General features: G+C 35.3%; 1 protein-coding gene across 13 annotated transcripts in view; it reads right to left on the bottom strand.

Moving 5' to 3' along the window:
- The window catches only part of grid2 (glutamate receptor, ionotropic, delta 2), a 704272-nt gene that overhangs the window by 313103 nt on the left and 377883 nt on the right, over positions 1–13286 (bottom strand). For all 13 annotated transcript variants that reach the window (XR_015497018.1, XR_015497017.1, XM_087263207.1 and 10 more), the window contains 1 exon segment: positions 9294–9578. Coding sequence is in view for 11 of the 13 variants with exons in the window: in XM_087263207.1 (XP_087119333.1) it covers positions 9294–9578 (285 nt within the window). In the remaining 2 variants the exon portion in view is untranslated.

Here is a 13286-nt window from a genome sequence, read left to right as displayed (position 1 = left end):
GTGTGAGCTCCTTGCTCTATCTATAAGGGTGCGCCCTGCAACCCTCTAAAGAAAAATCATTTCGGTCGCTTGTATCTGAGATGTAGTCCTTTTTATATATCGTAGGAATGAGAGTAGGAATGTAGATTGACCAGTAAGGTGATAGCTTTGTCTTTCGGCTCAGCTCTTTCTTTACCACAATGGACCGGTACATTGACCAAATTACTGCTGCTGCTGCACCAATCCACCGGTCAATCTCACGTACCACAAGATACTTGAACTCCTCTACCTGGGTTAAGGACTTTCCTCCAACCTGAAGATGGCAAACGACCTTGTTCTGGTGGAGCACCATGGCCTCGGACTTGGAGGTGCTGATTCTCATCCCAGCCAAGTCACACTTGGGGTTTGAGTGCCTGAGTGATTATAAGAGCTATGTTGTCGGGGGCTTATGCCCCTGGAAGGGTCTCCCAAGGCAAAAAGGTCTTAGGTGACAGGTCAGACTAAGTGCAGTTCAAAAACCCCTTATATAAATATATACCCCTTATAACAACAGCAAGGACCAGTATTGCACAGCCAGGGCCCCACTCTGGATCCAGGCCTGAAGTTAGGGCTCGCATGGGAGTGCCTGGTGGTTTGGTTTTATCCCACGGAACCCGTCCGGGCACAGCTCAAATGCGCGATGTGGGACCATCCCCCTGCATCCCCCTGGTGGTTGAAGGTTAGGACCACAACAACCAAATAGTCAGGCAAAGAAACTAAAAATGGATATATAAATAAAAAGTTCAAAAAGTTTCTATCTAAATAATACAAACAAAAAATAAAAGCACTTCTCTATAGTTTGCTTCTGTCTGTCTAAAAGAGAAATCAATGCTACTGGTCTTGATTAGCGTACGTCCACCCCTGCCTGAGACTTAAGTCACTCAAAAGCTTGACAGGAGTCGATACATGCCAGTTTCCGGTTGGGTCTACTGATTACTGATTAGAGGGAGCTGGCACTATTTTTGGCCAATAGGAGCTCTTTAAATCAAATTCCAGTGCTAGATAGATGCTCTGAGTGACACAGTCGTATGTGGCCTGCAAGCAACTGTGAGCGGAATCTAAAGGACCGGATCTGAGGCCCGCAGCTGAGTGCTGATTGAGTGAGCTCTCATGCTGTGAATCTCCCACTAGCTGCATCCTCTCTACTGTGTTTAATGCTTCCACTAGACTTTACGACACTAGCGAACAACAATGGGGGCTAAAAACAAATCTTCATGTCACAGTTCATCTTGCTGAGAGAGAAACAGACAGACAGAGTGATAAAGGATGTCCCAGATGGAAATACCAGCTTAGACTAATATGGAGTTTTAATGTAGGATATAGGAAAAAATGTGCCTCTATACATTTTGGTAAAAAACTTAGGTAAACACACAATTCGATGTACATTTTTGATGAAATTAACTCTAGATTGAGTAAAATATTAATACATATTATATTATATTATATTATATTATATTATATTATATTATATTATATTATATTATATTATATTATATTATATTATATTATTATGAGACTGATGATCAATTTATGAATAGCTTCTGCATTACCCCTTGCACATTACTGTTATTATCCCTAAACATGTATGCCTGTATGTGTATATGTACAGGTTTTCCAAAGTTGCAAACTTAGCATTTCACTTGTTACAAAGAGCTCAAGGCCATGTAAAAGATGAGCTTAACTAGCATTGTGGCTTTAGAATCCCCACCCATGACCTCCATTAACCTATATTGGTTTGTATGGGTGGAACAGTAAAGCGCATTTATTTACATTTTCACTTACAGAAGCCCCAAACTAACAAACCGCACTACTTTTTTGGGACCTTTTCATAAGGGCACACACTGTAGCACAACAGTATGGTACCAAAAGGGTAGAGCTGCTCACTGATGAATGCTATTGGTTTACAAAGAAGGATTATGTATGTGTACAAGACATACAAAACAAAACAGGACGCAGTGTATTTTTAAATACACAGTTAATATATAACACAATAATAATACAATGACAAAGCTTGTGGTTGTCTTGTGACAAACAGCCAAATGCCAAGAAGCAAGAACAGAATCTGCTGTATGTCCTCCATTGTTGTTTATTCACATACAAATGTACAAATAAGTTATAAACTATGAGGGGAGCTCTCTCTATTAGCGCATGGATGCTGCAAATTCTACATTTGATAAAATGAATATATATGCACAACAGACATGGTATGTGAACAACCAATATACTCTAGGTTTATTCTTCTAGTGAGAATGACAACAATCACAAATTTCTCATGTGCATTACTCTGACCAAGTAAAGAAACTGCAGGCAAGCCTGATCAGGGTAACCCGCACTAGATCGAAATGTACTGTATCATATCACTCAGTGAAATGATGCATTTGTGACATTCACAAGTAGACCTGTCATGAAGACTACTTTTTACTTAACAGTAATTGTGATTAAGGATAGCATTGTTAATCACAATTACAATTAGTCTTGTTGTTTAAAGACTGTATGTGCAACTGTTAATAATATTAATAAAATAATATAACACTGCAATAACAACATTTTTGAGGGTAAAAATAACCTTTTTTCAATGTTTTTTTTAGGTTTAACAATACAACCATGCCACAATTCGATGAACTGACAAATCCCAAAACAAAAGCTTATGATATAATATTATCATTATATTTTAAGTCAAAACAAATAAGAGGGCTTTTACTTCTAAAAGCCAATTCACACTGCACTAACAAAGGGCAACAAACAAGTCTGTTGGAGTTTGTTGGATCAGTGTATTACCCTTTTGACATCTGTTGCTGTTGGTTAGAGTTTAACTTCACCCGAATGAACATGCTCTGAGTGTTTGTTGGATCATGGAATGTCTAAGTATGATTTTTTAACAAATAGCAACAAGCTCAGATGTAATCTGAGGGACCAGTTCACGTAAATGTCTTTTTAGCCATGAGAGTGATCATTTAATTAAATCTTTAAATGAATAATCATTGTACTTTATGTGGCAATTGTTGGGAAGTGCAAACATAACAATACATTTTCACAAATTCTAAATCCAACAGCTAATTGTTTGTTGCCTTTCATCTGTGTGAATTGTGAATTTGCACTGTAAAAAAACAGCAGTTACTGTCATGTTATTATATTAACTATTTTCTTTTTAAATGCATGTTTATCTGCGGCTAAAAAACAAATATATATATTTTTTTATTTTCCTGTCAAAATGATACCTTCTCTTTGTCTCTGTCCACTCAGTTGCCTGAGCCCTGTCTTACTCGCAGGGAGCAGACGACATGAAAAGGCAGTGTAAAATGTTGGCGACAATAATTTGTTATGTAAACAAAACTGGCAATATATCACGTCTCTGAAAATTAGCAAGGTCATGTCCATCTATTGCGTAACAGGTTGACAGTAATTTACAAGAGGAACGCTCAACCACCATTTGATTTTCAAGCAGGCTTGACATGTGCATGAATCAACAACCACAAACATCCCAGTGGGCTTCTTGATGTAAACACGAGATAAAAAACACTTGAAAAATGCAAATCGATTTCATGTTAATTGACTACCTTGATATCAAAATAACATCAAATTGATAATCTAATATTGGCATCAAAAACACATCAAAATCAACTACAACACAGTACTGTAATTCATTTTTGACGTGTCTTTTGACACCAATTTTAGATGTCAATTTGATGTAATGTTGATATCAAAATAGTGTACATGCATTCTAGGGATACAAAATCCAGTAGAAATGTGTAATTCGGGAGAGAATTGCTTAATAATAATAATAATAAAAAGTTTTTTATATTTAACTTTTGTTGTCATATTGGTGGTCAAATGAGCATCAATGTGTTAATGTCAAATGAAAGTCAAAGTCTTTACATCACATTTGCATTTTTGACATCATGCTTGATGCCAGTTTGATGTAGTTTTAACATCAAGGTGCCTGCTGGTTTAACTGTTTTTCTGAAAAAAAAAAAAAAAAAAAAAAAACATACTTTTTAGCAGCACTCCCTGGACATTCCATTTGTCAATCGACATTCAACAATCAAAAAGCAACATGTTGTGTCACCATGTGCATGAACTAAAATCAGGAAAATGGAATGTTCAGAAACAATTTACAATTAAAAAGAGAGACAAAGTACAATTAAATATATTCTCACTCTTGACCCACCCTACAATACAGAGGGTGACTGCTTATCACAAGAGGATAATAGGGTCATTGGCCTAGATCGTTATTAATTATCTCCTCAAAAGAGGGACTCAATTTCCTTTATCTATTTCATCCACTTGTCTGTTAACCATGAAATCATCCAATTTGGACTTGCTGCACATTAAATTAACCTTATCCTGGTCTGGCAAAGTGCTAGACAGGTTATTCTAATGTTGTAACTGCTACGCCACGGCTATTCAGAGTAAATTTATGGAAGGTGGTTATCGTATTAGAGGTCACCGACTTCACCTTAAGCAGTTACCAATGCATTATGTTGAACACATGTCTGTAAAACCTACCTGTGTAATCTACTTTAAGAACAGGATTTCAAATTCGAATTCAGCTTTTAGAAATTGTACAAATCCAAACATAATTAATTAAATGATAAACCATACATATAAGCATTTTCCTCTAGCTCAGTTACCTACTACTACTACTACTACTACTACTACTACTACTACTACTACTACTACTACTACTACACTGTAAATCCCAACAGTCAAATTTATCCTAACTTAAGTTAACTTAAAACTTAATGGAAATTGATTCTACTTCATTTGAAAAGAGTTTTGAACTCTTTTACTGTGTGAAGCTGTTGATACTGTTTGTGAAGGTATGTGATGATCCTCTGCTTAAATTTTAAGAGATTGAACGTGTTTTATTTCTTTTAATAATGTGACTTAGATCGTTGTAGTTTTGAGTTTCTCTTTAGTTAATCTGCTTTTCAACAACATGTGCTTATCATTAATGCTCTATCAAGACTTAATCACTCAAATATATACTTCATCTTAAATGGATTAAGTTCACTCAGTCCTTATATAGATTAGTTTTTGAACTTAAATGGTTTGTGGCAACCGGTTTCCTCAAACGGTTTGAGTTGCCTTAACTAATTGGGTTTTGAGTACTCAATTGGTTTTAGTTCTCTTAATTCATTGGGTTTTGCTGTGCTCAAGTTGTTTAGTGTACTCAAATGGATTAAGTTGACAGTACTCATATAGATTAGTTTTTCAACTTAAATGGTTTGTTGCAATCAGTTTCCTCAAACAGTTTGAGTTACCTTAACTAATTGGGTTTTGAGTACTCAATTGATTTGAGTTCTCTTCATTTATCTTGTTTTACTGTGCTCGAATTGCTTTGTATACTCAAATGGATTGACTTCACATTACTCTTTATAACTATTTTTTTTTTACTTAGACCATTTGAGGAAACTGATTGCCACAAACCATTTGAGTTACCTTAACTTATTGGTATAAGTTTTACAGTGTACTGCTACTAATACTAATTTTACTAATACTAGTACGACTACGAATAGTAATGCAGTGTCTTTAGCTGTGTATTTGTCAATTAGGCTAGTGGACCTACATTTATCTGAGACTGAGACAATTATCTATTCCGAGGGCGCATGTGCATGTGCTGACCACAGAAACTGGCGTGCTTGTGTTTGTTTGCGGTAAAGCTTGTGTTAATGCTCGTTCACCTGTTTTAAGGTTCGTATTTTAACTTGCGTCCCAAGACGCAAAATGTTGGCAAAGTTCTTTGTGGTGCTATTGATTTTAAATTGCGTCATTGACTGCATCTGTGCATTGGGCGCTGGAGTGAATCTGGGAAATTTGAGGAACGATGGATTGAGGATGATTTTTTAAAGCCATCAGGATCTGTTAAGACTCTAATATAAAGTCAAACGTCACCAAAGCGCATACCCTCTCTGAAATAATTGGTTCTATAAAAACAGCGTCTGGTAAAAGGACGAAACAGCAAGGTGCTATAGGTGGAATTCGAAACCGGCTTAAACACCGTAACAGTCTGTTTCCTCTTACTATATCGTTAACTAACGGTCGTTCGCTACAAAATAAAATGCCAGAACTTGAAGCACTGGTAAAGTACTTAAATCCAGTGTTAAAGACAAATTTCCTTCCTGTGTCAAGCAGAACAGACAATAAAGTTTAAACTAAACTAAAACTAAACTAAACTAATACCAGTGGAATAATGCATTTAAAATATTTACTTAGAATGTGATGTTACACAGGAATAAACTTGATGGACTAAATAATGTGCATCAAGAACAAGAATTATAACCTTCAACTTAAAGAAAGAAAGAAAGAAAGAAAGTAATACTTTGAAATATGTAATAATATAATTGTATCCATTTTATACTTAATGAAAATAATTCTGTAGTTTTTCACTGTACTGTGCTGCAGTTTTTTCAAGATTATTTGCTGATTTTTTTTTTTTTTGCAAATAATCTTTAATATTATATATGTATTTACTCACATTTTGATCAATTTAATGCATCTTTCTTTAGTAATAAAACAACACAGTCACTCACACTTTTCATTTTAAATTTAGCAATACATAAGTACTGCCAAATTATCAGTCAATGACAAAAAATATGTATTTTTGTGAAGTTGCAGTCAAAATCCACTCAACTCAAGAAACCCATTTATTGCTAAATCACTTCCAATTATGCAGTCGTCTAGACCAACTTCAGTTATAACAGAGCACACTTAACATAGAGTGGGAGAAACCGTAAGACTGCAAGGCACAAATAGATTTATTATTATTATTATCCTTTAATATCTTTAAAGTTTCTGTAGCACCACTAGTCCTGAAAAACAGAAGACACCAACAAGGCACAATCAATTTATCAATAAAGTCCTTATTGTCCGAGTCAAACCTAAGAAGCCAAAGCAATTTAGGAACACTTTGTTCTCTCTGAAAGATCTCTTTCTCAGAGGCAGGCTAATCAAATGTCCGAAAAGACTATCTCTAGAGTCACTGGTCAAGCTTAGGAGGAAGAGAGAGGATCTCAACAGCTTCATTACTATATAGCTGCCCAAGGCACATGGCCCTCTGGACATGGCTGAAATCATATCCGTTTGTCTTCAGGGACAGGTACTTACTCATCCGCACTTTAACCTGCTGCAGCAGAGCAAGCCCTCCAGAGGGACCATCAACCATAGAGTTCTTTTCACACACAACTACACTCTATTTCTACCTCCTTCTCTCTCACACACATGTACACGCTAGTTTAAACTCTGATGTTACTGATGTTCTTTTTGTAATTGAAGAAAGACAATTTTTTCATTGTTTTTAAAAATGTGGATTATTGTTTTCATTATTTGAGCTTTTGAAGGAATTGTTTGATTCGTTTGGAGAAATGGTCTCTGATGTTTGTTTTATTTTTGAAGTGAAAATTAAGGGCGGAAAAAGAAGAATGTTTGTAAAATGTTAAATTATTTGTTGGAACAAGCTAAAGTGTATGCAACAAGAAAATGGAACAAAGCGATGATCTAAATGTGCTATCGTTTTTTTATGCATAATAAGAGCCAGAATTATTATTATTATTATTATTATTATTATTATTATTATTATTATTATTATTATTATTATTATTATTATTATTATTATTATTATTAATATATACATTTTCAAACAGCATCACAAAAACTAAATGACCATAATTTTAAAAGACCATAATAGGAACCATTGTTATTACTATTGTTATTATTATTATTATTATTATTATTATTATTATTATTATTATTATTATTATTATTACTATTATTATTTATTTATTTATTTATTCATTCTCTTTTCGGCTTAATCTAGAGTCGCCACAGCGAAAAGAACCGCCAACTTATCCAGCATATGTTTTTACGCAGTGGATGCCCTTTCAACTGCAACCCATCACTGGGAAGCACCCATACACTCTCATTCACACACATACACTACGGTTAATTTTAGCATACCTAATTCACCTGTACCGCATGTCTTTGGACTGTGGGGGAAACTGGGGCACCCAGAAGAAACCTAGACTACATGAACGCGGGAAGAACATGCAAACTCCACACAGAAACGCAAACTGACTCAACCAAGGCTCGAACCAGCGACCTTCTTGCTGTGAGGTGAGTCAGGCGACAGCACTAACTACTGCGCCACCGGGTCACCTTTAATAATAATAAAACTAATAAATATTATTATTATTATTATTATTATTATTATTAATATTATCATTATTATTATTATTATTATTATTATTATTATTATTATTATTATTATTATTATTATTATTATCATTATCATTATTATTATTATTATTAGTAGTAGTAGTAGTATTAGTAGTATTAGTAGTAGTAATAGTAATTGTTATTATTGTTATTATTTTTATTATTATAATTACTATTATTATATGTAGTAGTAGTAGTAGTAGTAGTAGTAGTAGTAGTAGTAGTAGTAGTAGTAGTATTAGTAGTAGTATTAGTAGTAGTAATAGTAATTGCTAGTATTGTTATTATTATTATTATTATTATTATTATTATTATTATTATTATTATTATTATTATTATATCCATTTTCAAACAGCAACACAGAACCTAAATTATCAGAATCAAAAGTTGTACAACTAAATATTTCATATTATTTCACTGCTTCTTGTTGACGAAATACTGTAGCTATATTTAAAACATCCATCTTAAAACTTGCCTTGTTTTACCATCCATCCATCTCTTCCTAGCTGATGTGGGTAATTAGTTTTATGATTGGGGAAAATATTGTGCAACTTAATCAATGAAAATGGCTCTAATTTGGTGGCTGGGTAACTGCCTGACTAACTGAACCCGGAGGCAAATTCTGACCCTCATTTAATCTGCTTCTGTCAAAACCTACAGTGCCATATCACACACTCAAAAAATGTTTTACCTCAACCAGTTTCTTCAGTAACTGAAATGGAATGCCGTGCAACGGGAACAAGCTTGAGGGAAGATGTACACTCAAAAAAATGAAAAGCTAAGTTACAGCTCAAGGCCCCTTGGACTTCAAGCCTATGGGCAACATAGTGGTTAATTTGTGAATGCCCAGAATTTTTTTTCCCTCTCTCACAGTCCATGCTCTTTTCTCTGGAGCACATATCGAAAAAATAGCCTTAAACACATAATGAGCAATGGAGGTAATAATGCTGTATAATTTCCTCTCTGTGGTGGTAATAAGGTGGGTGTTAATGTGGGGTCACTTATTGGACACACTCCTTACGGCCATTTGCTACAGCCATCAGTAAATTGAAACTACTCACCATAGTCTGTGTCATAGAAGATAATGAACTTCTGCCAAGTGTACTCCATCACCACTTGGAAGATGACGTCATTTAGATAGACGGGAGGGCGGACGAAGAGGGTGTAGTCATCGGGTTGTGCACGAGTTGTGGGTGGGCAGCTGGAGCGAGGAGTGCCCGCGGGTGCCCTCTGGATGAAGAGGTGAGGGATGTGCATGGCATCAGCTAAAGACTGCAGCGAGCCTGCGGACATGCAGCCGATAGAACTGACCAAGGCTAGGATCCCTCTGTTCATCAACTCGCATGCTGGGGGGAACAGAGAAAGAGAGAATGCTTAATATTAAATCGATCTGGTTTAGCTTTTCAGAAATTTATAAAACTGCACTCAACGCCAAAATATGTTACAATACATTTTTGTTTTGAAAGTCTCTAACAAATAATAGACACTGGTTGATTATAACTTTGAGACTTGCTGGTCTGAAGGCCTTTACCCTTCAAGAATGTATAAAAAATGCAAGCTCTTTGAGGTGAACACCTTATACTGTTTTTTTTTTTTTTCTACAATGGGCAAAACAAAACTGCAAGATCCAGACATTAAAAGTATCCTATCATGTAGACCCAGAAACTCAAGCTACTCCATAGCAACTTTTCAAAATAGAAGTTTGGATACTATCAAATCTTTTTATTTTGTACAGTAGAAAGCACTCTATCATGACAATTGTCTCTATTATCACATTACACCTGCTAAAGCACTGCTCACACTGTACGATTTCAGCCACAGTTTGATTGTCTGAGACAAATTTGAGAAATCCTAAGAGCTGTCTGTAATTCTAGGCTAAAACCTGTAGTCTTTGATCAATGGTTTGACTTTCACTAACAGCTACTTAATGGCCATTGCGATCATATTTTTCCTCCAATGAAGGTCTGGCAGTGTCAGAAGATTCAGACACTTTCCTGCAGTGTGACTTCAGCTATGACGCCCATATAGTGGATTTTAAGGTAGTTTTAAGGTAAGACTGGGTTCACTTTTGGTTTCAAATATGCAAAAAAAAAAAAAAAAAAAAGAATAATTAATAATTTTGTTGTTGGAAAACCAAAATGACATTTACATAACAAGAATAGAAAGAATAGAGGGTGAAGTTTGTCGAGATGTGGTGCAAGTTTTTACGAGTTTAATTGAAGTGAGAATCAAGTTTGATAATGTTTTTATAAGAATGTCATAAATATTGAAGAGTTTGAAATGTGTGGATTTATAAAGATAGGTTGTGCTCTGTTAAAAATGGAGAAATAATAATTACAAAATTGCTCGAGTAAAATGTACTTTTGTAGTATTGATATTTTTAATATGGTATGAAATAAAGTAATTAAAAAAAAATAAATCATATGACAACCATCAAACCAAGAACAAATAAGAGCAGAATTTGTTGACACAATCAGCAAGTCCACTGCTGGGAAATGTCAAAAAAGCTTTTTGGTTTTGTTTTTAAGGTATGCTGTTAACAAAATAATGTGATAAATGGTTTATGTTTGCTGTAAGTTATTATTTCAGAACATGGATTGGTAAATGTGTCACGTATGGATGACATTATAGTCCTGATGAGTTTTCTGGATTTCATTCATTCATTCATTCATTCATTCATTCATTCATTTTCTTTTCGGCTTAGTCCCTTTGTTAATCAAGGGTCACCATAGCGGAATGAACCATCTACTTATCCAGCATATGTTTTATGCAGCGGATGCCCTTGCAGCTGCAACCCAACACTGGGAAACACTAACACACTCTTGCATTTACACATACACAACAACTAATTTAGCTTATTCAATTCACCTAGAGCGCATGTCTTTGGACTGTGGGGGAAACCGGAGAACCAAGAGGAAACCCATGTGAACACAGGGAGAACATGCAAACTCCACACAGAAATGCCAACTAACCCAGCCAGGGCTCTTCTTGCTGTAAAGCGTTCGTACTACCCACTGTGACACTTTCTGGATCTTACAGTGTAAAATGAGAATCAGGTTCATGTAGTCTGACAAATACAATCATATAGGATTATTAAAAATTGCACAGTGTGAGTCTGGCTTAAGATCATGGCAACAAATGCTAATTTCCCTCATTAAAATGGAGAACTTTTTTGGAGGGTTTAATCGTGCAAATATTTGAATTGCTAAAACAGCATACACATGTTAATTAAGGTTCAGTAATTAAAATCTAAGCACTTATCAAAAAAAAAAAAAAATGTGGACAAGCTAATCAACTACTATGTCTACCAGTAAAAAGGTAAAAACATACAGCAGCGCTCTTGTTCTGCCAATAGATGGAATTGCAATGCCAACACTCAAGTTCCCTTTTGTTTAGGCAAGTCACCATGTGGCCTGCCATCTTGATGAAATAGACACTGCATTGCTCAATCCCCAAGCGTAATAACAATCTGGCAACCAAAGGTGCTGGTGATCAATAAGTCTTTACCAATGACGTTAATTGCGACTGTGCAACTATGATTATTTCCTCTCCACTTAGAGCTCCATTAAAAATTCAACATTCCTACCAACAAAAAAACATTTGGGACTCTATCAAGCAGACTGTGGGGTGTTTATGGAAAAACATGCGCGGAAAGCAGCGATCTTCAGTATAAATACAGTTTTGAAATTTTAATTTGATAAACATTCCATTCATAAGTACTTACTCATTGGGTTTGCATAAACAGATGCTCATCAGCACTGATGCAGTTTTAAGAGCTCTGATTGGTTCTTTCATTTTACGCTTTAGTCCTTGACTGTTTTGATTGAGCTGCAGCAGAGATTTCTATAATTACATCTCTCAACCTACTGCAGAACTCCATTTTATAATGAAGCATGAAATCTATTCCCAAAGAACTGAAAGTCCCTCCCACGAATAACCTCACCCTTTTTGCCCTTGTTCAGATTGTGGCTCCCGGATGTGCAGTAAAGCTGATGTCAGACATGAACATTCATCTCACTTGACTCATTTTATTTAGCGTAACTGAAGTTAGGCAAGGTAAAATGCAGTACGTCGTAGTGGGCCGTGGAGCAGTGTAATTTGCCAACTCCGGCAAAAAAAAGGGAAAATGTCAACCAGGGGCGGAACGAAAGGTAGAGAAGACGCAAACAATACTGCTGAAAAAGCAAACTGCAAGATGAAATAGACAACCCAGGCTCATTGGAAAAAAATGTGCCTGAACGTACATTTTTGAAAAGTCAAAAAATGCACATGCTGTATACACAACTCTATATTCAGTGCAACTGTATACTCCTGCTCAGATCAAACACTGGTGTGGTGGCAGTAAACGTAAACTGCAATTCTTCTTCACACAATATGACTACAGAAGAAATTAATAAGGCAACATGTTAGTAACATGACAGTTTATGCTAGCAGCCTGCAAACTTACTTTAGTAAACACACTGATTACCGTCTGATAAACCTTTTATTATGATCAGTGTAGCAAAATCATGTTTTGCTATGGTTTAAGAACAATTACCAGTATTTATTTGTATCCAATTTGTGTAAAACCATGGTTAAATTCAATTGCTGAATGTGATAAAACATGCTAGCAATAGCTAAAACATAGCAATAGCCCTGTGCTAAATGCAAATACCACATTAAAATGACAACATTTATGGTATCAATTGAGCCTAGTTTCAACGCTGAAAAATTAAATGTAAAAAGAGCTGTCTCATTTTAGAGGTTGCATCCTCCGAAGGATGCATTCAAAATGTGTTGTGTCGTCGTTGCACGACAAAGGCTGTCATGCCTAAAAATGTGTCCTTTGTTTCCCAGGTAATAAAGAATAGAGCCAGTGAATCCTTTACAGCCTCAAACATCCTAAGATTCATTGCACGCTGAAAACGGCAAAACTTTTTAAAAGAAAATATCAGTTTAAATGTATTAATTAGGTTTATTTTACTTGGATATCTAAACATGTTTAAAAACAAAAAGAGCGTTACATGTCTCACTAAAGAGTGATTTTTTAGACAGTTTACACATTTATGGGTACA

This window comes from Danio rerio, chromosome 8 (genome assembly GCF_052040795.2).
Source record: "Danio rerio strain M-AB ecotype USA chromosome 8, GRCz13ab, whole genome shotgun sequence".
NCBI classification, from domain to species: domain Eukaryota; kingdom Metazoa; phylum Chordata; class Actinopteri; order Cypriniformes; family Danionidae; genus Danio; species Danio rerio.
The sequence above is the reverse complement of the archived record's forward strand: the minus strand, read 5'-3'. Positions and strand labels throughout refer to the sequence as shown.